The sequence below is a fragment of the Siniperca chuatsi genome, linkage group LG17, assembly GCF_020085105.1.
Source record: "Siniperca chuatsi isolate FFG_IHB_CAS linkage group LG17, ASM2008510v1, whole genome shotgun sequence".
In the NCBI taxonomy this organism is placed as follows: Eukaryota; Metazoa; Chordata; class Actinopteri; order Centrarchiformes; family Sinipercidae; genus Siniperca; species Siniperca chuatsi.
The window spans coordinates 17,834,613-17,857,871 of NC_058058.1; the positions used below are offsets into that span (position 1 = coordinate 17,834,613).

General features: G+C 40.3%; 3 protein-coding genes and 1 long non-coding RNA gene across 4 annotated transcripts; 3 read left to right on the forward strand and 1 right to left on the reverse strand.

Moving 5' to 3' along the window:
• The first annotated feature begins 1,790 nt into the window (after window positions 1-1,790).
• LOC122864041 lies at window positions 1,791-3,232 on the forward strand. Its single transcript, XR_006375136.1, has 2 exons — window positions 1,791-1,840; window positions 2,589-3,232. It is a non-coding gene; the product is annotated as an uncharacterized LOC122864041 (long non-coding RNA).
• Window positions 3,233-4,651: 1,419 nt separating this feature from the next.
• Window positions 4,652-7,022, forward strand: LOC122864040. The gene is made up of 2 exons (XM_044171066.1): window positions 4,652-5,030; window positions 5,582-7,022. Exon 2 carries the CDS (start codon window positions 5,602-5,604, stop codon window positions 5,983-5,985), a length of 384 nt encoding a protein of 127 aa, XP_044027001.1. The 5' UTR covers window positions 4,652-5,030; window positions 5,582-5,601; the 3' UTR covers window positions 5,986-7,022.
• Window positions 7,023-8,185: 1,163 nt separating this feature from the next.
• Window positions 8,186-17,425, forward strand: wipf3 (WAS/WASL interacting protein family member 3). The gene is given in 9 exon segments (XM_044171068.1): window positions 8,186-8,504; window positions 10,437-10,534; window positions 11,431-11,566; window positions 13,667-13,831; window positions 13,940-14,406; window positions 14,409-14,649; window positions 15,997-16,140; window positions 16,667-16,771; window positions 16,851-17,425. Coding segments are annotated over 8 exon segments (1,377 nt in total). The 5' UTR covers window positions 8,186-8,504; window positions 10,437-10,453; the 3' UTR covers window positions 16,889-17,425.
• A 502-nt stretch (window positions 17,426-17,927) lies between these two features.
• Window positions 17,928-23,236, reverse strand: LOC122864044 (peptidyl-prolyl cis-trans isomerase FKBP14-like). The gene is made up of 4 exons (XM_044171069.1): window positions 22,918-23,236; window positions 21,245-21,396; window positions 20,545-20,672; window positions 17,928-19,496 (listed from the first exon to the last, which is right to left on the reverse strand). The coding sequence occupies exons 1-4, from the start codon at window positions 23,127-23,129 to the stop codon at window positions 19,338-19,340; spliced, it is 651 nt and encodes a 216-aa protein (XP_044027004.1). The 5' UTR covers window positions 23,130-23,236; the 3' UTR covers window positions 17,928-19,337.
• Between the last annotated feature and the right edge of the window lie 23 nt (window positions 23,237-23,259).

Consider the following 23,259-nt stretch of genomic DNA (forward strand, 5'->3'; position numbering starts at 1 on the left):
TTGCTTTAATATTGATTCACTATGGCTTGGTGTGAGAAAAGTGTTTGTAGATCAATCAAAGTTTAAACTTGACATTTGTTGTAACTCTGTGAACTCAAGTGAGTGAATGGCTGCATTAAAGGTTAATGCAACAGTGCACTCTATTCTGCAGAGTGTCAGTTTGAGTGTCAAGCTCTAGGATCATGACACAGGTTGTAAGATGCTCTAAAAGTGCTGAAATGATAGTTTTTCAAAATCTGCTAAAACTAAAGCTTTTGTTTTACTTTCTGTAACTTGTAGCTACATTTTATAGCATCACTTATGTCTCAGAACAAAATCAATCACAATTGGAAAACTGTTTTATCTAACTTTAAAACTACTTAATGGGATTATTGGTAAAGTTTGAGAGTTTCACTGGTTAAAATAGATTTAAAAAGTCAACAAAAATGGTCAGGACTGAGTACTTGATGCAGGTATTTGTGGTTGTGTTTCTTTCAACTGAGACAAGGAAAAAACAGTGGAACCATAATGACAATTCTCCAAGATAAAGGCTAAACAGGTTCGTTTAGGTTTAGGACTTTTGGTTTAAAGTTGGAATAAGGCAGTTTAACATTAGGAATGTAGTGGTGTGGGTTAAGGTCAAGGGTTCTGTAATCAGTAAGAAGTACAGTTTAGTCAACAAAATCTGTGTGTGTGCATAGCTGCATGTTTATATTTGTGTGTTCTTCTGTTTGTCTGTCTATTATAAGAATAGCACTGAAAAGAAAAGACACTGAAAAGACACTGTTAGATTCCTTTCTGCATTCCTGAAGGTTTCATCTTTAGCGTCTGTGGTGCTTTACTCACAGTTTAATAATCCAGAAAAAGAAAACCAGCCAAACAATGCAATCCTCAAATCAAGCACACAATGCAATTCATCGAAACTCATTCCATTCACAGCAACAGAACTCGACCTGCTCCACCCAAATGCTCTGAAAGAGACAACTATTTATTTGTTTTGTTAGTACAATTCCTGCTACTATTTGACCCATATAACCCTCAGTTGTGAGCTGGAGCATATGCATTTGTTTACCTGTGAGCTAACCAGTATTTAAAGGGCCCAGAAGGGTTTGTCTGAGGAGGCCAGATGACCAGGCCTGTGCTTGTGTGTTGTTACTATCCTCAGATACAGTAGCCGCTTACTTCCTTTGAGAGGTTTTTGTTAGCTGACTCTACCAGTCCAACTGGCTGCCTTCCTACTCTCTTGAGCACGGTTAGCACACCTTGGTTCAACCTGTTGTTCAATACGGCACAATGACATTTTCAGGTTCATCACTTCACAGTTACTTTCTGGACTCGACACATGCGTGTTGTAAGCACATTACCGTCATCACACACGAGCAGGAGTGTAGGCAGGCGCACGCAGTTTGAACTGTGTGTATCTGAGACAACATAAATATTTATGCATGGTTGAATGAGTTACTTTGGTGTGTGTCTCTCACTGCAAATATGTCACATCCTATGACCTTGCAAATAACAACTAAATATATATATATCATGATCAAGCCTTTTTGAGGTTTAAAAATGATTATTGACATCATTTGCATGCTCATAATAACTTAACTCCAGTTGCAAACAATATATAAAACAAGGTTTACTTCATGTATCTGTGATAAATTGTAAAATACTGTAGTAATTAAAATAATTTAAAATATGTTTTTTCATTTGACAGTCCAAAAATGTTATTGACTCCAGCAGTTCAGAGCACATCATCTGTATTTTAAAGCAACTGAAAGCAAATCATGTGTTTTGACATTTTTTTCAATTCCTGCAGTTTGTGATGGAAGAAAGTCAACTGTTTCCAAGACCGAAACGGATACAGGTATTACCCAATCCTCAGTCACTGTTTCAATATCTCTCTACAACGTCACTTAGTTTTCTACACACATTCTCCACATACATCTCTCTCTCTGCCTCAATGGGTAAATACTCACATTTTACCCTGAGGAAATCCTTCAGTCAAACATGCTGCATAATGAGACATAATGTTCTCGGGGTGGAGAGGCTGGTGTTTATAGTGCAGCTCTATCTAAAACATTGCTGCATGGGTGTTTTCTTTATCTGGTCTGGTTGAAGTTAATGATCAACTTTCAGCGAGACTACCTGTGGTTTATGGAGAGAAAAGCAGATTTGGAGATATGGGACAGAGAGTTGGAGAGGCATAACATCCTGTGATTAGTATGATACTGTTAAGAATAAGCTGTATCCATGTGGGTTGTGGGTGAGTAGGAAAGTAGGAAGTGGATTACTTTGAATATATTGATTTATTAGGTGAAAAACGTCAAAAAAGAAGATTAACCGGTTGCAGATTCTTAAATGTAAGGATTTGCAATTTTAACTATTTTCAGATATTTTCCAGATCAAACAATGAATCTAGTAATCAGAAAAGATACAATAGATACATTTATAATGAAATTAATCATTAGTTGCAGGCCTAGAATGTTACTTTATAGGATCATCTGCCTCTGCATCATCCACAATGTGTATTTACTGGTATGCGTTTATATGTGTAGAAATATGTATGCATTTGAGTGTCCATTGCATTCATGCTTACCTGCATGTGCGTGCAGGAAGGATAAAGTGCAATGAAGGGCAGCCTTCTGTGTGTGTTGGAGTGGGGAAATGACTCTGCAGAGTTTCGACTGGGACAGGAGAGGAGAGGGAGTCCCCCAGGTATGCAGGCCAACGACTGCTGAAGGAGAGAGAAACAGAAACGACACACACTCCTGTTGCCACAACAAATTTATCTCTAAACTTTAGAGGAGGGAGACAAAGGCCTTTCCCTGATTCCTCCCATAGCGTCACGTCAATGAGATGAGATTTTCACGATTACGAGGATCCAATGACACTTTGAAACTTGGCTTTTACACAATAGATAGTTTGAGAAGAAAAGATTGTCGCATTTGTGATGCATTTTAACTCTACAAGTGGAATAATGTACAGTATGTCCCCAGCCCTACATGGAGCTCTGATGGATATAAAGTGGAGGTTGCTAAAACTTTTGCCGTAGCTCTCCAGCTATTTCTTGCACACATGCACTGTATATTGTAAACATGTGATTGTGTTTAAGGATGTATTGTAACTTAAGAGTGTTCTTATTTTTAAGGTTTGTATTACTGAGATTTTGCAGTTTGACATTTAATGTGTTATGTTTTATATCGTGTTTTTTATAATGGACAAATTTCATTGTAGACAATGAAGTTATTTGTTGTATTGCATCATTTTGTATTGTATTTTATGCTATATGATACGATTAATCTCATGATTCAAACCACCATTAATTCACTACAAACAAATTTACTACTACAAATTTAAAATCACATTGTGAAATGATTTGATTGGCTACCGCTTTCTAAGCACCTTTTATAAACAGGTTATAAATTGTAACTAATACGTCAGTTATGAACCATCAAAAGGAATGACCTGCACGTTGCCATGCCCTTTGGCTAGTGTTTACCATCCTCCAGCATGACACATGCTTCGTCTTTATAAATATATATATGAGAGCTGTAGGGCATACTGTATGGACCAAAATGTAGTAAGTATTCAGATCAAGATTAAGTAAAAGTAGCAATACAGCAGTACATAAATGCTGCATTACACATTTAAATAATAAATGGACTGCATTTATATAACGCTTTTCCAGTCTACTGACCACTCAAAGCGCTTAACAACACATCCCAACCCTCACCCATTCACACACACAATGGCCCCTTTGAGTGCCATATTATTACCTATTGGATTGTTAATATTGATGCATATTGTAGCTGGTCCAGGTGGAGCTACTTATAAGTAGGCCTATTTCATATATCGAAAGGGTTGTTCATCTATAACAATGCATCATATTTATTTATATGAGGTCATCATGGAGTAAAAAATATTTCCCTCTGAGATGTAGTGGAGTAAAGGTATTAAGTAACATGAAATGACTACTGAATTAAGTACAAGTACCTCAAAATTGTACATAAGTATAGTACTTGTAATGAACTTTGTTACTTTCCACCACTGCAGACTTAATGGATTATTGTAATGACCATTTATTAGGTACTTAACAGCAAATGACTGTAGATATGACAGCTTATTAGAGAGTGAGAAACTCATGACTATTACTGTAATGACTAACTTTTGTAACTTCAAGTTTGTAAAAGGTAAAAAAGAATATTTTTTAACATAAAGTACAGCAGGAGGACAAGCAGAGGCATCCGGAAGTATAGGACCCAGCAGGTGAATCTGGCGCCAGGCCAAACTGCTTCCCCTCACTTAATGTGAATTTACACGTCCAACAATTGCACGTCTAGTGCATAAATGGCATTGAGTATAACTGCTGCTGAGTACAACCTTTGTCGGTGGTTATTAATACCATTAACTATCCCATTCCAATCATTTGCATGACAATGTACAAGCAATTGTTGCCTAACTGGGCGTCCGAAAATGTTGAACATAATTTGGCTCCCTGGCTTGGGTTGGGTTAGGCTGATACAAAGGGTTCTCTTTTTAATTTGTCACTGAAGAGGTGCGCGCTCCCATGGGGTATGTTGCCACGCAACCACAAGCCCCACCTACCATCGCATTGGATTCACCTGAGCAGAGCCACACGTGACAGGCCCTGAGAGTTCATCCAATCAGGAGTGAGGACAGGTGCTTCGAGATGAGAGTTTCGGAGGCGGAAACCTGCTGGTTCAGTAGACGCAAGCCGTTCCTTATATATGTGTCAATTCATTTGTGCTTTTCTCAAGATTTGCAGAAGAAGAGTAGCGATATTTGACGAGAGCAGCAGAGAAAAAATTAAACTTTTTGGACGTGGGAGATGTGAGGAGACAGGACACCTGGCTAGTGCGTAAAATGGATACTGCTGCAACCCTTTGAAGGACTGCTGTCACTGTTGTGCTCCACCACTGAAGAAGAAGACACTGACCTGTCCTGTGGATTTCTATCTCAGCTCAGTCAAAGTTGTGTCATTTACACTTTGCTTTGGGTCGTTTGAAGTGTCCACACCACCTGTTGTAGCTCAGGTGAGTGTTCACGAGATCTTTTTTGCGCATTGTTCACCTGTGAATCACGACTTGGGTTTGCTCTTCTGTTCTCACGACTCATTAAACCAGTTTTACAGAGAAGGTAAACATGGTTACACTGGTTATTCTTAGGATTAGTTGGTGAGAAATTGTCTCACCAGTGGAAAATGGTTATTTTGAGAGAGGTTAAATTAATTCCCATTTCAAATGAACACGTTTTAATTTAGAGAGGGCAAATCATGATATCTAAACAGAAAAAATTATTTGTGATGATTATGAGATGAGGAACATGATTAATATTGGGACACTGATGTTTAAGAGTAATATTTTATAAAACCATGTAACATGACAGTTTTAAAATGAATAATTTGATGTTTTACAAAAAATTTGTGGGTAGGATAGTAAGGTAAATCAGGAGCCAGTTCTGAGCATGCAGACAGGACTTGATAAAGTGAACTCAGATTAAATTGCATCACTTGAAATAATACTGATGCAGAGGAGAACACCTCAATTACAGCTGGACTACTGATGGCATCTGTTTTCTGTTCCAGTTCCCTTCCTCCAGTCAAACATGACAGAGAGGACCCCATGGTGGAAGTCATTCCTGCCAAAGAAGAGGAGCGGAGGCCCCAAGGACACCGCTTCATCCCACAGCTTTGACCAGGACTTTGACCCTTTTGCACAGAAGCAAAAAGACCCTTCCGCAGCAGCCTTGAAGACTACCGGCGACCAGTCCCTGCTGTCTCAACAAGAGTCCAACATGAGCTCCAGCCTTAGTGATGACACCTACGACGATTCTCGCCTGGAGTCGGTCTTCAACGAGCAGACGTGTCGCAGAAAAATGAAGGTGTCACGCTCAGGTCGATTTAAGGTGAACCACAGGGTGCGATCGAGCCTTCCTATAGAGGAGAAAGAGACAGAGAATGTGGCATCAGGGAAAGAGGACATACGGTGACGATGAGGAGGAGGTGATCAATGACTGCTTTACAAAGATGCTTGAAGAAAAGGAGGAGGATTTGAGTACATGAAGATGCTTAATTCCCTTGAGGCGTACCAAGAGGTCTGCTGTATGTTGGTTATGATGGTGATGATGAAGATGACAAGGAGCATTCAAGTTTTAGCCTAATAGTGCAGGAATAAGGTTATGTGGTACATGAAATATTGTAAATTTAGACATTTGTGTTCATGGACTTGTGCCAGAGGGCCACAATGATAAATGGCTTGAAAATTGATTGTATTTATTCTTCGTGATGGTTATTGAACCATTTTTCCAACAATATCCCATAATCAATGCCCAAAAGAAGAGATATAGTAGTGATGCAGTAAGCACTTACTAAGAGCCCAGCATATAGTTAATATCCCACAGTGTCCGTGTTTCAGTCACAGACAGTGGCAAGCATAAAATTACCTACAACCTTTTAAAGCACAATCCTCAAATGCCATTTTCTGTCAATACTCCAGATGAAGTGTGATATGCTTTAGGCAAATATTGTTCATAAGATGTTTACATTATTTCTGTAATAAGATAATAATATATGTTCAATAATGAAGGATTACTATAATGCTTATTTTACAAATGCTTTTACAAAAATGTTGATTCTAAAGGGGTTAGAAGGATATTTATGATGGTGTAAAATGATTTCATTATTAGCCTATGTGTGACAAAAATCAGTTAGTGGAAGAAATTAATGAACACTTGTGAGCAGCTTTCAGTCAGATACACAACACTTGCCAGCAAAATGCATAAAAATACTTTGAAGGAAGAAATCCAGCCTGTTTGTGACATAATGTGTCCAAAACAAAGCTACTGACATTGAATCAAGAATTTAATGTTGAGATGTCCAACTGAATGAGATACGGCCATGTAGCTAGTGAAGTATGACCCAGCCACTGATGTAGTTTGCTTTGCAGGGACTACTGTATTTTGGACCACCTGTGAATACTTAAATGAAGGCAAAATAAATAAATAAATAAATCTGATAACTGCTACAATTGATTGTAAGAGTGTGTGTGTGTGTGCATGTGTGCTTTATTATCCTGTTCGATATGTCTAATATCTTGACTTGGACAGTGCAAGGACAACTTTGTGCTGTCCGCCATGAGAAAATTGTCTGGAAACTGACACTGATGCATACTAAAATGAGAAACCAGACATTTTACAGTTCAAAGATTACAGAATTATTATATTACTATACTTTATGTCATGCATCTATTTCATTGTCTATTTTGTTCTACTAACAAATATTGTTACTCACATTATTGTTGTTAATTTCATGTCACTGTCTATCTTAATCAGAATTGTGTTTTGGCAACACGTCAAATGTCATGCCAATAAAGCCTCTTGAATTGAATTGAACTGAATTACAAAAATTCATGTAAACAGAAGAAAATGTGCACTTCAAAACAACACACAAGCTTAAAGTGCAAAAGACACGACGCAATCATAGCAGTCCTCCTGATAGCCATGTTGGTGTCTGATCATCACTTAACTGGAAGAGAGGAGAACAAGAGGGCCTAACGTGTGATTATCGCATTGTCTGAAAAAAGAATGTGTGCCATTTATATATAGTGTCTGCAGTGTACGTCAAACCCAGGCCTAAATTACAGTTCAAGGGAGGAGCACGCCTGTGTCGCTGCATGCCTTTGTCACTGTTTGGGTTTGAGGTGTGTGTGTCTGCAGCATTCATGTTTATGTAACAGAGTCATCATGGCTGATGCACTATTTATAACTATAAAATCACTTTATGATTTTCAGATTTATTGCATTAATATAACCTAATTATCTCTTAATTGAGATGCAGTAAGCGCAACGGACTAGATGCGTTGATATTGAACGCTTAAGGGTGAGTTGTAATGACATATTTCTAACACAAGGGTGCGAAAATGTGCCACCGTACAGCCTAAAAATAGAGTTGAGTAAAACTAAAATATACTGAGTTACTGAAAAAAATCAGTCGAGTGAGATCTTGTTACAGAAGAGACACTGGTGCAGACTTCTTCACCTCTCAGTCCGAACCAGTTCTCATGCATACGTCATGTTTTATTCCACAGGTGTAATTCAAGGGGAGGGAAAGTTTCTTGGCAACTTGACAACAGCTTGAATCGAGGCGATGACAGCGAGCCAAGTGCCCTGCCTCGCTCTCTCGCCATTGGCCCAGTGTTGAGAGCGTGGGGCGGTAAGGTGTGGCTCTGCACTGTTCGCCTCCTGCAGTGCGCTCACAAGGAAAATAAACAGCTAGAGGCATAAAGAGAGCGTTGTGCAGGACCACTATCGCATACTTTTCAGCGTCTGCTATGTGGACACAAATATGAAGTGAAATAAAAAACTTTCTGGAACCTTTTTGAAACGTTTACAGGAGCCCAGACTTCGGATACGGGGTGTCCTCATTAGACTAAAAATAACGCTATGAGGCCAGTTTGCTGTGTTCCCTCTCACTGAAGCTGTCTCTGTAAACAGGTGGCTATTTCGTGAAGGTAAGGCAACTAGGCTCATCCACCACATGCTGCTCTCTATTATTAATGCACACTTTTATGTGACAGGTGGTTATTCTTATTCCCACAAAATTGTGTGATCAAATTTGTAAAAAAAAAAAAAAATAATAAAATAAAGCAGAGACATGGGCTCCAAAAAGAACTGTTTACAACAGATGAGCTGTGTCTTACTACTGTCTACCCAAAAGCACGGGGCATCAAGTGTACCTGGCTCTAAATGACAAGGCTTTTCAGTTTCAGTGGATTGGTATTCGAAGTTCATTTTTGGACAAAATAATGCAATATAATAATATAGTCTCTCTTTTACATAGGTTTTACTTGTAAATTCGTTTCACAAAAGTTACAGAAACATTTTTATATGATTTTTGTGCAAGTTTAAAAAAAGAAAAAAATGACAAACATGTATAAGGATGATTGTTTTTAGGCCTATGTTTCGGAGACATTGGCTTCACTTCCTCATTGTATGGATCCCACAGACCCATTGCTGTATATGCAAAAGAAATGCATTTTATATGCATATTTTGTTTACCAACAACTCATTCACAGTAAAATTTACAGTATATCGTCCTACATAGTGTTCTTACTTATGTTTGGGGTCGATAAACTCCCTGTTAGAACTCTTATGAACAAACTGTTATAAAACTCTCATAAAATTAGAAAAAGGTGATTAAACATTGTTTGTTTTTTGAGCTGTTAAAGAGGGTCTGGGGTCTCTAGTTCCCCAAACATAACATTATAGTCACACCCTCACTGCCCCTGCCAGCTGCTAGTCTGTCTCATCAGATCTCCTTTGCTTCAGGAAGAACAAGACGTACTACAGGTCAAAGGAAAACAACAACTGGTGTGAGAGGTGCATTTCCATTCAGTGTCCCACCTGTTCTTCTAGAGCTCAGCTAAACCAGTGTACAGTGTACAGTGTTGCCCCCTTTAAAAGACCTACACGAGCAGTGTCACAGAGGCTGCTTGACATAGATATGAAGATAGAAATAGCAATGCAGGACAGTTTGCCAGTTGCATAGATGAGAGGCATAAACTGTATACACACACACACACACACACACACACACACACACACACACACACACACACAAGACAAAGACAAGAGGGACAGATACATAGAGATTCAACAAAAACAGGTTCTGTTCTGTGTTTTATTAAATTACTCAGGAGGACCATGTGCAAATTCCACAGGAACTGAATGTGCACAAACCTCTGGCTGTTTTCAGTCTCTCACAGCCATGGAAGACAGCTCGTCAATAATTTTTAATGTCAAGAAGTGACTGTCGCTTTGGATCATTTACTAGCTGAGTTGCCAACAACATGTGGAGATTGAAACATGGTGACATAATCCTGTACATGAGCTGTGTTCCTGGAAAGTTGCTGTTTGGCTGGTGCTTATCACTTTGATTACCGAACCAGTTGCTCTTGATGACAGAACCACAAGACATCCTGTGCATTGTTACATGTTCCATATAATCTGACAAAAAGAAAAAGGACAATGTGTGTGCACACTGTAGCATTTCCACTTTCAATGTGTTTTTCATTCACTTACTGCAGTGAAGGCCTTTGGTTGTTGAGCGACTGAAGGGTAGGGGTCCATTACTTTTCACACAACACGCTCCATTGTTCCTCTCCCAAGTCCTGCCACAGGGCATTGTGGGAAGAAGAGGAGGACGGGGGTGGTGGTGTTGGTGGTGGGGGAGTTTTGTGTCAGATTTCTCTGGAGAGGATGGAGCGTTTGCTGTTTCCTGTTTTGTGCTGTACGGTGGTGAAAGCTCTTCCTGTTCAGGGAAGAGGTATGAGGTCATCAGACGCTCCCCTTAACACAGTAGCAGCTTCTGACATAGAGAAGAAAAAAACTCCTAGAAGCTGGTCAGTGGCTACAGTGTATGGCGATTGTGTCTGTTTCTGCAGGTATCTGAGGCCTCCGCATGCCAGTCCCCCCTCCTCCCCCTCCGCCCCCCCTGGCTCCCCCTCCTCCACCACCACCACCCAGTGCTGCACTGCCACAGGTAAGACTGTGTGTGACTCTAACTCTCTCTCATGCAATTGTAAACGCTCACTCGGGTCCTTCTCACTGACCATCACCTGGAGGTTATTTGCATTATTGATTGAGGTAATATATATACACACACAGAGTAGGGCAGACAGCAGACTCTCAGTAGCAGAAGAGTGTTATGTTTCCACAGCAGGCGCACAGTGTCCTCATGTTAAAAGAGTTGCCGCTCACAGCGAGACACAGCTTCAGGACAAATTAATAAACTGAAGTCATAGTGCTTCTCAATGTGGACTACATGAGAAAACAATAACCTCTCTATGAATCTATCAACATAGCTAAAAATGATCCTCTCCCCTCCTGCCTCTCTTCTTTTTCTCTCACTTTTAATGTCTTCCCTTTTCTTCCTCACTTAACCCTTTGCTGAATGCTTTCACTGCATCTTCGTGCTTTTTTTGTTCGTGTCTGTTTGTCAAAAGAGCTGAGGTCAAGATGAGTAGATGATGATAGTGAAATAAAACCTAAAATCTTGAAAATACACTTAACAGTGCTCCAACTAACGATGGTTTTCGTTTGCGGCTTATCTGCAGTATTTTATTTTTTTTTTATTTTTAAATGTTTATAATATGTTAGAAAACAGTAAAAAATGCCAATAAAATTACCCAGAGCCCAAGGTGACGTCTTCAAATTGCTTGCTTTGTCTGACCACTAGTCCAAAACCCAAAGATATTCAGTTTAGAGTCATACAAAACATAAACGCACCAAATGGAGCCTGTAAATGTTTGATGTTTTTTTCTTTATAAATGTCATATATTATTAATTGATTATCAAAATAGTCTGTGATGAATTTTCTGTCAATTGAGAAATAAAAGTTATGTAAAAGCTTTTCTTTTTTCCCCCTCCGTGTGACAGTGTCCGTTGGAGCCTCCTAAGCTCCAGTCTGGTGGAGGAGGAGGTGGAAGGAATGCCCTGTTGGCCGACATCCAGAAAGGAGCCAGGCTTAGGAAAGTCACACAGGTCAACGACCGCAGTGCCCCTGCCGTCGATAGTAAGAGCAACATGCTTACCATGCTAACGATATGCACACGGGCACACTCAGTCTGTGTTAAGACACTAAATGGTACTCACGTGCATCTAGTGTCACTGTGATTCTCACAGTGGAGCTTAGAGGAAGGGGGCTTAATGGTGTGTATTTGTATGTTGAGATGCCATAGTGTGATGTAGGGTAAAAAGAGAGTGGGGCAAAAACAGGAAGTAATATTTAGTTGTGTAGTTCATTGGGAGAATGTTGTTTCTCTTTGAGCTAAATTTGAGCATAGACACACACACACACACACACACACACACAAAGTGCACACTTCAGGAAGGAATGCCCTGTAGCAGATAAGGATGTAGGCAGAATAGGAAACTACAGACACAATAGACAAGACATACATTGTGTACCCAGTATACCATAAGATTTACAAAAAAGACTGGAAGGTTCCATGGTATATTTACTTTTTTTTTTTTTTACCTTTTTAACAGATGTTTTTGTATGTTATTATGTTTTATGTACAGTATTTTCAAGTCTGTGTGATCTCTACTGTGTGATATGTTTTGCGTGGTTCCAAAACAAATTTCCCTTCCCAGCTTCAAGTTGAAGTTGAAACTTTTAGATGCAAAGTAAATTCAATGTAAGATTAATACTAAGTAGTTTGTGAAAATTACTTGGAAATAAAGCAAAGAGAGTCAACTCAATAAGCTCTATACAAACTGTATGGGAACATGCTAGATAGTTGAAATATGGACATCAGCACGATTTGTTAATTTTCAACAGGGGGGATGGCCCCCCGAACAAATTAATAGGGGCATTTGCTAAACTCTGAAATCATGTATAATTGTTACGTTATATTGTCAAATACACACTCAATTTGTGGCACAAAGATTTGTGTTATTTGAAAAATAACAAGTAAGAACAGCAAAATAGATTCGTTTCTGGCCCAGCCTCTGTCGTGCTGCTGCTGCACTTTCTCTTTGACCCTGTCTGCTGTAGAGAATATTGATAAATTCTTGAGAATTATTCAATTTTGATGGAGCATTTCTATTTTAACTGGCACAGCTTTTCTGGCCTTTACGGCACTGGTTTAGCGGCCAGCGAGTCGAGTCAGTGAGTGAGGTACACGCACACAGGGAGAGCAGAGACAAGTTGGAGAAATAATTTCACATGGCATGCTCTAAAAAGGGAAAAGTAGACAGCGGAAACAGAGGTTTTAATCAAGAATGGACAGACTCTTACATGTTCAGTCTTCCCACAAGCAGTTCAAAACCATCCATCCATTTTCTACCGCTTGGTCCCGTTAGGGGTCACGGGTGACTGGAGCCTATCCCAGTGACTTTGGGCCTTAGGCAGGGTACAGCCCGGACAGTGGCCAACTCGTCGCTAACACAGACACAGACAAGGACAGACAACCATTCACTCTCACATACATTCAATACGGGCAATTTAGAGTTATCAATTAACCTACACATGCATGTCTTTTGGACGGTGGGAGGAAGCCGGAGAACCCGGAGAGAACCCACGGTAACACGGGGAGGACATGCAGACTCCACCCAGAGAGATTGTGTGATGATGGTCTGGTCCGGGAATCGATCCCACGAACCCACGATCTCCTTATTGGGAGGCAGGAGCTTTAGCCGCTCTGCCACCGTGCACAGTTCAAAACCAGTATGTCTCATATGTTCTGAGATCGTGGCAATTATTAAAAGCGGCAATGTGAAGCACCACTACGAGACAAAGCACAGAGCATCTTTTGAGCAGATTAACAAGGGCGACGGATTTTGGTTATTTTTCTAACAAGGGGGGTGGCATCCCCCTCGTCCCCCCTCATGTTCCTGCCTGACCAGGCTGACTTTTATGTGCTCAGTAGGTTTTATAGTTGTGGGAGTTTTGTTGTTATTCTGAAAAGACAACATAAAGAAGCTGAAAGCAGAATAACAACAAAATTCCTGTATGTATGAATTAATTCAATTGTTAATGGATATGTGATAAATATATAATGGTAAAAAAAAAACCCCCACCAAAACCTGAGTTTGTAATTTGGATTAATTGGACACCGATGTCATTGTTATTAATCATTTGTAATGTATGTGTACATGTATTGTTCCTCAGAGCCCAAGGTGGCTAGCACTGGAGATGTATCCAGCAGTGTTGGTGCTTCTCAGGGCTCATCAGGAGGGATGGCACCCATGGGGCCCTCTTTGGGTGGGCTCTTTGCAGGAGGGTTCCCCACTCTCAGGCCTATAGGACAAAGAGACTTAGCAGGCAAGACCCCAGGTTGGTGCAAAATGTCTTGCTCTTACTAAATCTATGTATTTTGTGGTCTTCTCTGAACATTTTGACCATCCAATTCACTCCTCTTGTGTGTTTGTGTGTTTGTTAAAGTGTCGCGATCTAGCTCATCAGCCTCCATGAAGCCTCTATGGAACCCCCCCACGCCAGCAGACACGAGCAGCGTCTCTGAGCCTTACAGGACGGCGGAGCTCCGAGGCTCCGTCCACTGTCTGCTTGCTCCCTCATCCTCTGCTCCTCCCTCCCCCTCTCACAGCAGCAAGCACCCGCCTCCTTTTCCCACTTCCTCTCCCACTCCGCCTCCACCTGCCCCTCCCTCCGCTCCTCCCCCACCTCCCCCACCTCAAGCCTTCCTGGACAGGCAGGCCAACAAGCCTCCGCCGCTCCCCTCCTGCCCACCTCCTCCACCTCCATCCCAGGTAACCAGGCCCACATGGCTCCCCATCCAGCACTCCCACCACACCACCATCTCCCAGCCCTCTACTCCTCCTCCTCCTCCACCTTTCCAACCTCCCTCTTCCGTTCCAAGGGACCGCTCTTCAGGTTGCTTCTACCCTCCGCCCCCTCCCCAGTCCACTCTGAACCTTCTAGGTTCCCCATCCTGCGGGATAGTCCATTGGGACCTCCTCCCCCACCTCCTCCTCCCCCTCTCCCTGCCTCTTTTACCCCCAGCTGCTCATCCCCCCTCCCCCCTCCACTACCCAAGGTGGCACCAATTCCCTCCCCAGCCATGCACTCTCTGCCTCCCTCGTACCCCTGCAACGCTCCCACCCGACGGCCGCCTGCTGTGCCAAGAAGTGCAGGTAGGTGGACACCAAGATGAGGAATTGTCTTTTTTCTTACCAATGACTTTTCTGTTAATGGTAATTGGAGCGCTGTTGCAAGGTGGATGAAAAAAGAACCTACTGTCATATTTTTTTGGAGTGAGCTTTCCATGGCAGTAGTTATATGAGATGTTTTTCACTCATGTTCAAACATTATGTACAGCCATAAGCATCGCTACAAAGATGACATAAAAAGGCACAAGAGAATGTATTAGATGTAGAAGAGAAAGACAGCCCATTTCAAGCCAATGGATTTCTTTTTTTCATCTCATTTACAAGTTATATAGGGCTCAGGAAGACACCCTAAATAAGTAGTTCCCAAGCTGAGTGAGGTTTTTGGGAACCCTACAAGGGTGTCACAAGTTAAATCTGAGTGCCTTCAAGATGATTTTCAGGATAGGAAGGAAGAATTGGTTCTGGTACACAAAAATATATTCATATTTTTTCTGACTTTCATCTAATCTTTGCTTTGTTTTTGTGAAATTTTCTGATAGTTTCATGTCTGTAGCAATTGTTCAAACAAGTAAATTCTGAAAAGATGACAAAAAACTCTTCAACTGTTCACAACTCATGGACATATGTAACCTGTTTTGAGGGCTTGTAAACAGACATGCCTGTATTTTAAGGGGTCACAAACCAAAACAGGTTGGAAACAAAACACACAAACTCACTTAACCCTGGAAATCAAGTTTGCAGCAGTGATGTAGACTTTTCTTTTCAATCTCAAGAAAAATACAACAAGGTTTCATCTGAAGTACCGTAAGCAGCTGAGAGTTTTCAACAACAGCAGACCTGAAATAATCTATGGGAATCATACATGTTGTAGAATATATAATCATTGTGAATGCTGTCTTACATGATTAATGATAGGTACTTTAATACAGAAAGTGATAGATCTAAAATTTACATATGTAAATATATAATATATAATATAATACAAAATATGTATCTAATGTTTGAAATGTGCATGCAAGTGGCTTTATTGTTCACATACAATGTAGCTGTACATTCTACAACAGATGATTTAACAACATGTTCATGGGGGAAAAAACACCAGTAGAAATATTTGTAGTAATTGTTAGTTGTGCATTTTTCTTCTGTCTGAAACTTCCAACCAAGTACAGGTTGGAAACTGTGGCAGCTGTTGCAGCTAGTCATTATAGCCAGCAGGGTGTGTGTTATGTAAAAAAGTGTGAGTATGGCCTTGCTCTTTCAGTTGCCATAAAAGAACATGTTAAATTTTGGATGTATTTTTCATGTTGTTGATTTTATTGCTAATGTCTGATACCCCTCAGACTCCTCTGCTCTTGTCACCCATGGTAACAGGTGTGGGTCGGCTGGCCCCTCCTCCAGCTCCTCCGGCACGTTCCCCCACTACCGAGCTGTCCAGCCGCATTCCTCCCCCTCCACCACCACCACCACCTCCCCTGCCTCCATCAAGTGTCAGGAACGGACACCTGTACAGCCTGGGTGAGATGATGTGTGTCTTACAATGTAGAACACATTTCAGGGATTTAGTGGATTTTTGTATCCAGTGACTTGAAATAAGAGCAGTAATACAATAAGCTACATTTCATTTTATTACATTTTATTGATTTAATTTATTCAAATAGTTCTTATCTCTTTTCTTACCTCATTTTAATATTTTCACAGTATTGTTTTAGTGCCTCACAGCAGTTTGTATTGTTTGTGGAATGTCTTTTATTCTATGGGTATGGGCTTGTTTAGGATAGGAGCACTGTAATTAACTATGAAATTGAACTTAAATTTTCAGAGTGACCTTCCCTTCTCTTTTCTCCTTCCCTTTACAGTACTCACTGTAAAGGGAAGGAGAAAAGAGAAGGGTTGTCATTTAGGGGTGAGAAAGTGACATGAATTTATTTTTGAAGAGGTGGATTTGTGCCTTTGGTGGAGGCAGAACTTGAATAACCTTGTATTTGAAAATGAGGATATATGGCAGCCTTTAATTGCATCATTACTGTACATCTACCACTAGCAGATGATTTTGAATCCAAGTTCCAGTTCCACCCTGTAGAAGACTTACCCCCTCCCGATGAATTCAAACCTTTCCCTCGGATATACCCCAGCAAAGAAAACAGAGGTAGCAGCACAGACCACTTGTTATTTCTCACCTTCAGTATCATCTATTGAGTTGTCTTCCTCTTTCCTCTCTCTTACAGTGAACCCCAAACCATGGATGAGGACACACCTCAGATGAGTCAAGGCCTCACCCTTTTCTTCATCCCCAGCCACCCACCCACACACACACACACACACACACACACACACACACATATACATACACACATATCAGTCAATTACACTCAATCCTCCTCCTCATGACAATAACATAACTGCCATAGATTTATTTGGATGCAGGCTCTGTGTGTGTTGTTTGTGTTTAGTGTATTGTGTGTGTGTGTATATGTGAGTGTCAAACAGGGTCCCGCCTTATACTGACTATGTGACCTCTGACCTTTTCCAGTGTGGAATGTTTTGAATGTGTGTGAGGAGGAGGGCTCTCCCTACTCGTACTCATACACATACATTCCATGGACAACGTCTTTCAGTAGCTATATTTAACATGACTCTTGACACAGTTCAGCATTTCAGTCTCTAAATACAGAATAGAATATTTTGATTTCATCTCTGAGACTTTTGTCAAGATGTCCCGATCTGTTCCTTTATGCAGTAGCACTATAAAAAGTCTGCATTTAACCCAGAAAGTTGTTAATAAAGCTCTTTTAAAGACAGATATATACAAACCGTGTCCAACAATAACTACTCCTTAAGCACTTGGAGCAAGACAATCCTCTCAAGATGTCATCTGTTTTCCTTTGTTTTGGGAATTCAATGATCCACAGTATATGGCCACCGTTAGCAGGAAACTATGTTGTTTGTAAACCTCATCCTAAACCCAATGTGAAAAAAACTTCCAGGTCTCACTTGCACTGCAGGAGATGCTAACCTTGGGGGTTCATAAATCCTTGTACATATGCGGTGCTCTATTGTGTTTATGTAATCATTTTTGTAAGTAACAAATGAATACATAAACGTGTAGAAGAAATATTTTAGGATAATAGGAATTAATCTGTTTTAAGTTACACTGTTGTCTGTTACAATGAATGAGATATACAGTTTCCTTTCTCCCAGTGTATTAACCAACACTAACCTGTGAAGACAGTGCCACCTGCTGATTCAATGTGTAAAACATTACAAAGTGACACCACCAAATAAACCACAGTATCAGTACAATGCAGTGTTTAAAAAGTTGACACTTTATTGATCACATTGGTTATAAAACAGAAACTAATATTAAAACCTGCCCTGAACAGAACAGTCATTTGCTTATTGAGTTCAGTCTTGATGTATTTGCATAAAAGAAGTCAACGCCAAAGATATACTGTAGAAACAGGAGAGTCTAGATTCTAGTTAGCACTATGGGAACATTTTCTGGTTCAAGACTTGTGCAATATCTCAAAACAGCCTCCAGCACATTGTTAAAAATAACAGGTACAGTTAATCTCCCCTTGCCCTGTCAGACATTGTTTCTTTGTATTGTATCTTGCAGAGAGAATTAGCCATTATTATACACTTTTGAATATCTAAAACATAAGAAGGCCAATTTTAAACTCCATGTAAGGATTTCTATTTTTTTCCCATGTGCATTCGAGAAATGCAGGAGCAGGGCTGAACAACATATGCTGTCAGCGTTTACATTGCAGCGTATGCATGTGCAATGCACCTGTCTCACGGTTAGTTTGACTTGTCCAACAGGTGTCTAATAACATCGACAATGGCTGGATTTGATTTAGGTGTGCCAGTGCCATGGCCTGAGTATTGTGTATGCTGGCTTACTAGGAGCACTTACAGAAAATTAAACAGAGCTGCTTTTCCTGTGATGTCAAGTCATCAGGTCTGCCGTGAAAAAAGTCACTGATGCCATATAAAAATACTCATTTTACTGCTTAATAGAAAATAAAAAATACCACCGTCTAACTTAAACACACACAATCTAGTCAATATGAAAAGACATAAACCTGATTTAATGACATTTTGGTTACTAGTTTTGAACACACAGCAAACTTCGTTTATCATTCAGGACAAAAAAGCAAAGTTCTGTCTCTCTTTCCAAATGGACCTAAAAAAGGTAAACAGCATTAATCTCGTAACAAGGAAACAAACACTTTAAGGGGAATTTCACAGCCAAATTTAGTAACAGAAATCTTCTTACATTACCTGCCCACAGGATGCACTGTCACTACAAGCATTCCCTCCTTTTCTTTTACCACAGATATTCTGTGACACTGAGAACTGCAAACAATGACAATAAAATCTACCCTGGTCTAATTTTCTTAAATGCAGATGTTCGACAGGAGGTTTTCAAGGTTCCTGTACAAATAAACACACAAAAATACAAAAATCTGCTAAAGCAAAACATCACTGAAATTATCTGCTTAATAAACCCACTGGCTCAAATCACACCACACAAATCTTCACACAGGAGGAGTCTACGTCACACACCACACAAACACAATGCTTCTATAAAGCTGACATACTTTCAGGTAACCTGAGAGTCTTTGCAATAAACTCTGCACCAAAGTATTTCCACCATGAACTTATAATAAGACTGCATGAGTGAGCGTGTCGTGGCACAGAAAGAGACTTTAAAGTTCATCGTGTTTGTAAGTGAACTCTCTGGAGGATATGAAGCCGTCTTTGTTCTCATCCTCTTTGGCAAAGATATCCTCCACCATGTTCTCATGTAGAGTGTCGTTGGGAGGGTAGCCATGACGCTCAAACTCTTTCCTCAGGTATTCTTTCACCTGGTAGATGGGGTTAGAGCAAGACAATGTGAGATTTTTTAATACATACATACACACACACACACACACACACACACACACACACACACACACACACACACACACACACACACACACACACACACACACACACAGAAAAGAGAACATTTGCATTGTGTTGGGACAAATAAAACAATTTCCAGTTTCACCCTTTCAGTTAAGGATATGTCTAAAATGAGATGCTGTTATTTGACAGCCACTTGCATCCACAATGTGTTCACTTCCCACATCAAAAATAGACCAAACACTCCACAAAACAGAATATATTCTTTTGTCAAACACGCAATCTTAAAATTTAACTTCAGGTTACAGTTTGGTCCAAATTACACAGTGTAAATTAATTAATTAATATAACTACATTGTACAGTACCTTCACTATAAAATAATATAACAATATATAAAATGCTGCAGAAATTGCTGCTAACCTTAGCTAGCTACTTGAATCCCAATGTGCCATGTAACAAGACTACAGCTATTTACGTTAAATGGTAAATTGTCTGTACTTGTATAGTGCCTTTCTAGTCTGCGACTACTCAAAGCGCTTCACACTACATATCACATTCACCCCATTCCCACAGGCAGATATATGGCAGGTGTCAACTGCTCATTAGTTCAAAGGAACTAAGTCATGTGAGTGAGGCAATTTTGGGTTCAGTGTCTTGCCCAAGGACACTGACTTTTGCGGGCTGGTGTGGGAGTCCTAGAAAGCTGGTGGAAGCCGGGATCGAACCGCTGACCTTCAAATCTTTCAAATCCAACTACATAATAGCAATTATGTTGGGAAGGGGGCCCATATATCAGGTCTAATTACAGTATTATTTGCGCCTTTTTTCATACTGAGATACCATCTTCATTGAACTTTGTTCTATTTTTCCAGTTGGTGGAGGCCTTTTAATGCAGGTCGCATGAATACGGAATTATTCACTTAGAGAAAAGGTTGGCTAATTGATCTATTTAAAGTTAAAACGCTTGCTGGGGAAAACATGAGCAACGCAATCCTTGTCTTCACCTCATGCTTGGAGAGCTTCCAGTCATCATTGAGGTCCATCTCCTGGAAGGACTCGTGTGACCTCGGTCCATTTCTGATCTCAAGCACCTCGATGACGAAGGTCAGTGTGCTCTCAGGTGGGATCTTACCTGACCAACACCACAGGGCAAGAGGTCAACTAAAACTCAGACTGAGGTGTCTGTAAGCATGCTTCAGCATGAAGAAAACAGTTAGTTTGGTTATTGCGTCAGAAGTGGTGTGAGTGAATGCAGCAACACATTCTGAGTTAAATTGTGAGTAAATAAGTTAGAAAACATGTTGTAAGTGTTAATGAGAAGCAAACTTCGGTTGCATTATTGCATTAATAGTCATATCAGGTCATTCAGGTTGTTGTTGTCATGTCAAAGGTTCGTTAGGCACAGAAGAGATGTTATTGGTTAGGGTGATGTGTGCTTACCAGGACAAAGCATAGCATTGTTCACATGCTCCATGTTGAGTAAAAGTGGACTAATAATCCTGAATGAAACCTTCAATCACTGTGGGAGTCCTAGAATACCATTCAAAACAAGACAGATAAGTATAATATACATACATGCATAATATACGTAATAATACTACACAATTTCTAACACCACAAGCACTTTTAAGAAGACAGTACCATGTATCTGTATGGCAGCATGCAGTGAAGCTTGCGTGCATATGGATTCATACAGTACAGTACCTCTTCCTTCCTTCCCATAGGCCAGGGCTGGAGGTATGACGAGTTTCCTCTTCTCTCCAGAGCACATATCCTGCAGGCCTTTATCCCAGCCTTTGATCACTTCTCTGATGCCCAGTGTAAACCACACTGCCTGCTTGTCACCATGGATTCGACTGGTGGACAGACACAGACATAAGAGTGGAGAGTGTTACAGGTCTGAAAAAGGAAGGACTGAGAGAAGGTTTGGCAGACCCCAGATTACAGACAGTAACAGGTAATAACAGTGGAAATTAGAGTTGCACCCCTTCGCTACTGGGCTAAGTCTGGCTGCATATTTAAAAACTCTGCAATGCAAATAGTATGTAATTATTATTTTTAATGATTCTAACTTTGCAGTGCCAAACATTTCTTAAAATTAAATGTTGTGCAGACTTAAAAAGGCACCCTAAATAACATGGATATATATCGCTAAATGTAGAGGGCAGTGTGCCTTTAAGGGATTATTTCCTGGCAGACACTTGTAATTTCTTTCTGTGAGTATTATTATTATTATTATTATTATCATTATTATTATTAAGTCAATGACTTCTGAGATAAATTGCAGTCTGAGGGGAAAAAAAGGGACAAAGTGAGAAGAAAAGTCAAGAATTCTTAATGAAAATTTTCTCACATTACTGACATCTCAGAAATTAAAGGGTCTTCTGCTGCCTTCTCTGGTTGAAAGTTTTAAGCGTGTTACACCTCTGAACTCTGTTGGGTGCACCTGTAACCACGCCCTACAGTGATGTCAAGGTGTCCTGGAGTCCACCTGTACATCACTGCAGCTAGGTGAGAAGTTAAACCACTGGAGGTCAGCAAAGACAAGATTTTCAGAGGGTGTTAAGTTATTCTTTAAAGAATAGAAAAAACAAATAAACTTGAAAAATGTGGAAGCAAACCGTGTCCCTGCTACACTGGGTAATTCACAGTCAACAACAAGACAGTCAACAGCTTTCATAGGGACTATTTCTTCAGTGGAACGAATTAAGATCCAGTGAAGACAATCCATTTGTTCACAGCTATGTGTGTGGATTATCCAGAGTATGGGGAACACTGTTTTTGTTCAGATGTTGCTTTTGAGTTTATCATATTCATATTCATTCTTCTAATTTCCATTTAAGTTTTTCTGTTTCAATTCTTTTAACACCAACAACAAAATTCCATTCACCTCCATTGTAACAGGTTGAAAGTTTCAGAGATGAGTATCTCAAAACTTGCGCACATTAAACCAAAGCTATCTACAGGGTTAGATACCACTTGAGGTAAGGCAGGAAATATGTATTCTTGTAATTTGGGTGAATTAACCATTTAAAAATGTTTTATCACGTGACCCTAATAGACAGAGGCGTCACCAAGGAGATTTAACACGCGCGCACTTACATGAAGGACCCGGCAAAAGGAAATTATCATGTAATGTTTTACTGTGATGCGTTAAATATGTCGAGCACTTTCCAAATGTGGTTATCAAACTGAAGAAGAGTGAATACAGCAAATGGATTCCACTAAACGTGGTGAAATGTAGCTTCCTTTATTTATTGTTCAGGAACCACCAGGAGTAATGTAGGAGAACTTCTTAGCCTCTTAGCTAACTCCTTCTTACTTGAAACTCACATATTAGAAGGCTGTTAGGCCGTCGTGTCAGTCTTGAAACATACCTGGAGTGAAACATGGTCCCATTCTCAAAGTATCCCTCATGATGTACCAGCAGAATGTCTCCATACTTTGATTTTCGATGGCAGAGAAAAGGTCTGTGCAGAACTTCTATCTTCACCTCAGCTTCAGGCAGCTTCCCCCCGCTGACAGACACCAGCAGGGAGGAGCAGAGCCAGCTCAACACAGTCAGCAGCATGCTGCCACCCTCAACCATCTGAAGAAACAGCAGAATAAACAGATACCTAATGTTGGAACAAATGTGGAGAACCAGCAGCGAGGCGTGCAGCTGGTCCTCTACGTGGCAGTTTCATCATATATGTTGTTGTAGGAAGTCTTCTTCTGAT

Coding starts and splice junctions, on each gene's coding strand:
- LOC122864040 (XM_044171066.1), top strand. CDS start 5,602: ATGACAGAGAGGACCCCATGGTGGAAGTCATTCCTGCCAAAGAAGAGG.
- LOC122864044 (XM_044171069.1), bottom strand. CDS start 23,129: ATGGTTGAGGGTGGCAGCATGCTGCTGACTGTGTTGAGCTGGCTCTGC. Junction 20,673..21,244: donor CTATGGGAAGGAAGGAAGAG/GTACTGTACTGT, acceptor GGTGTTGGTCAG/GTAAGATCCCACCTGAGAGC. Junction 19,497..20,544: donor GGAAGCTCTCCAAGCATGAG/GTGAAGACAAGG, acceptor CCCATCTACCAG/GTGAAAGAATACCTGAGGAA.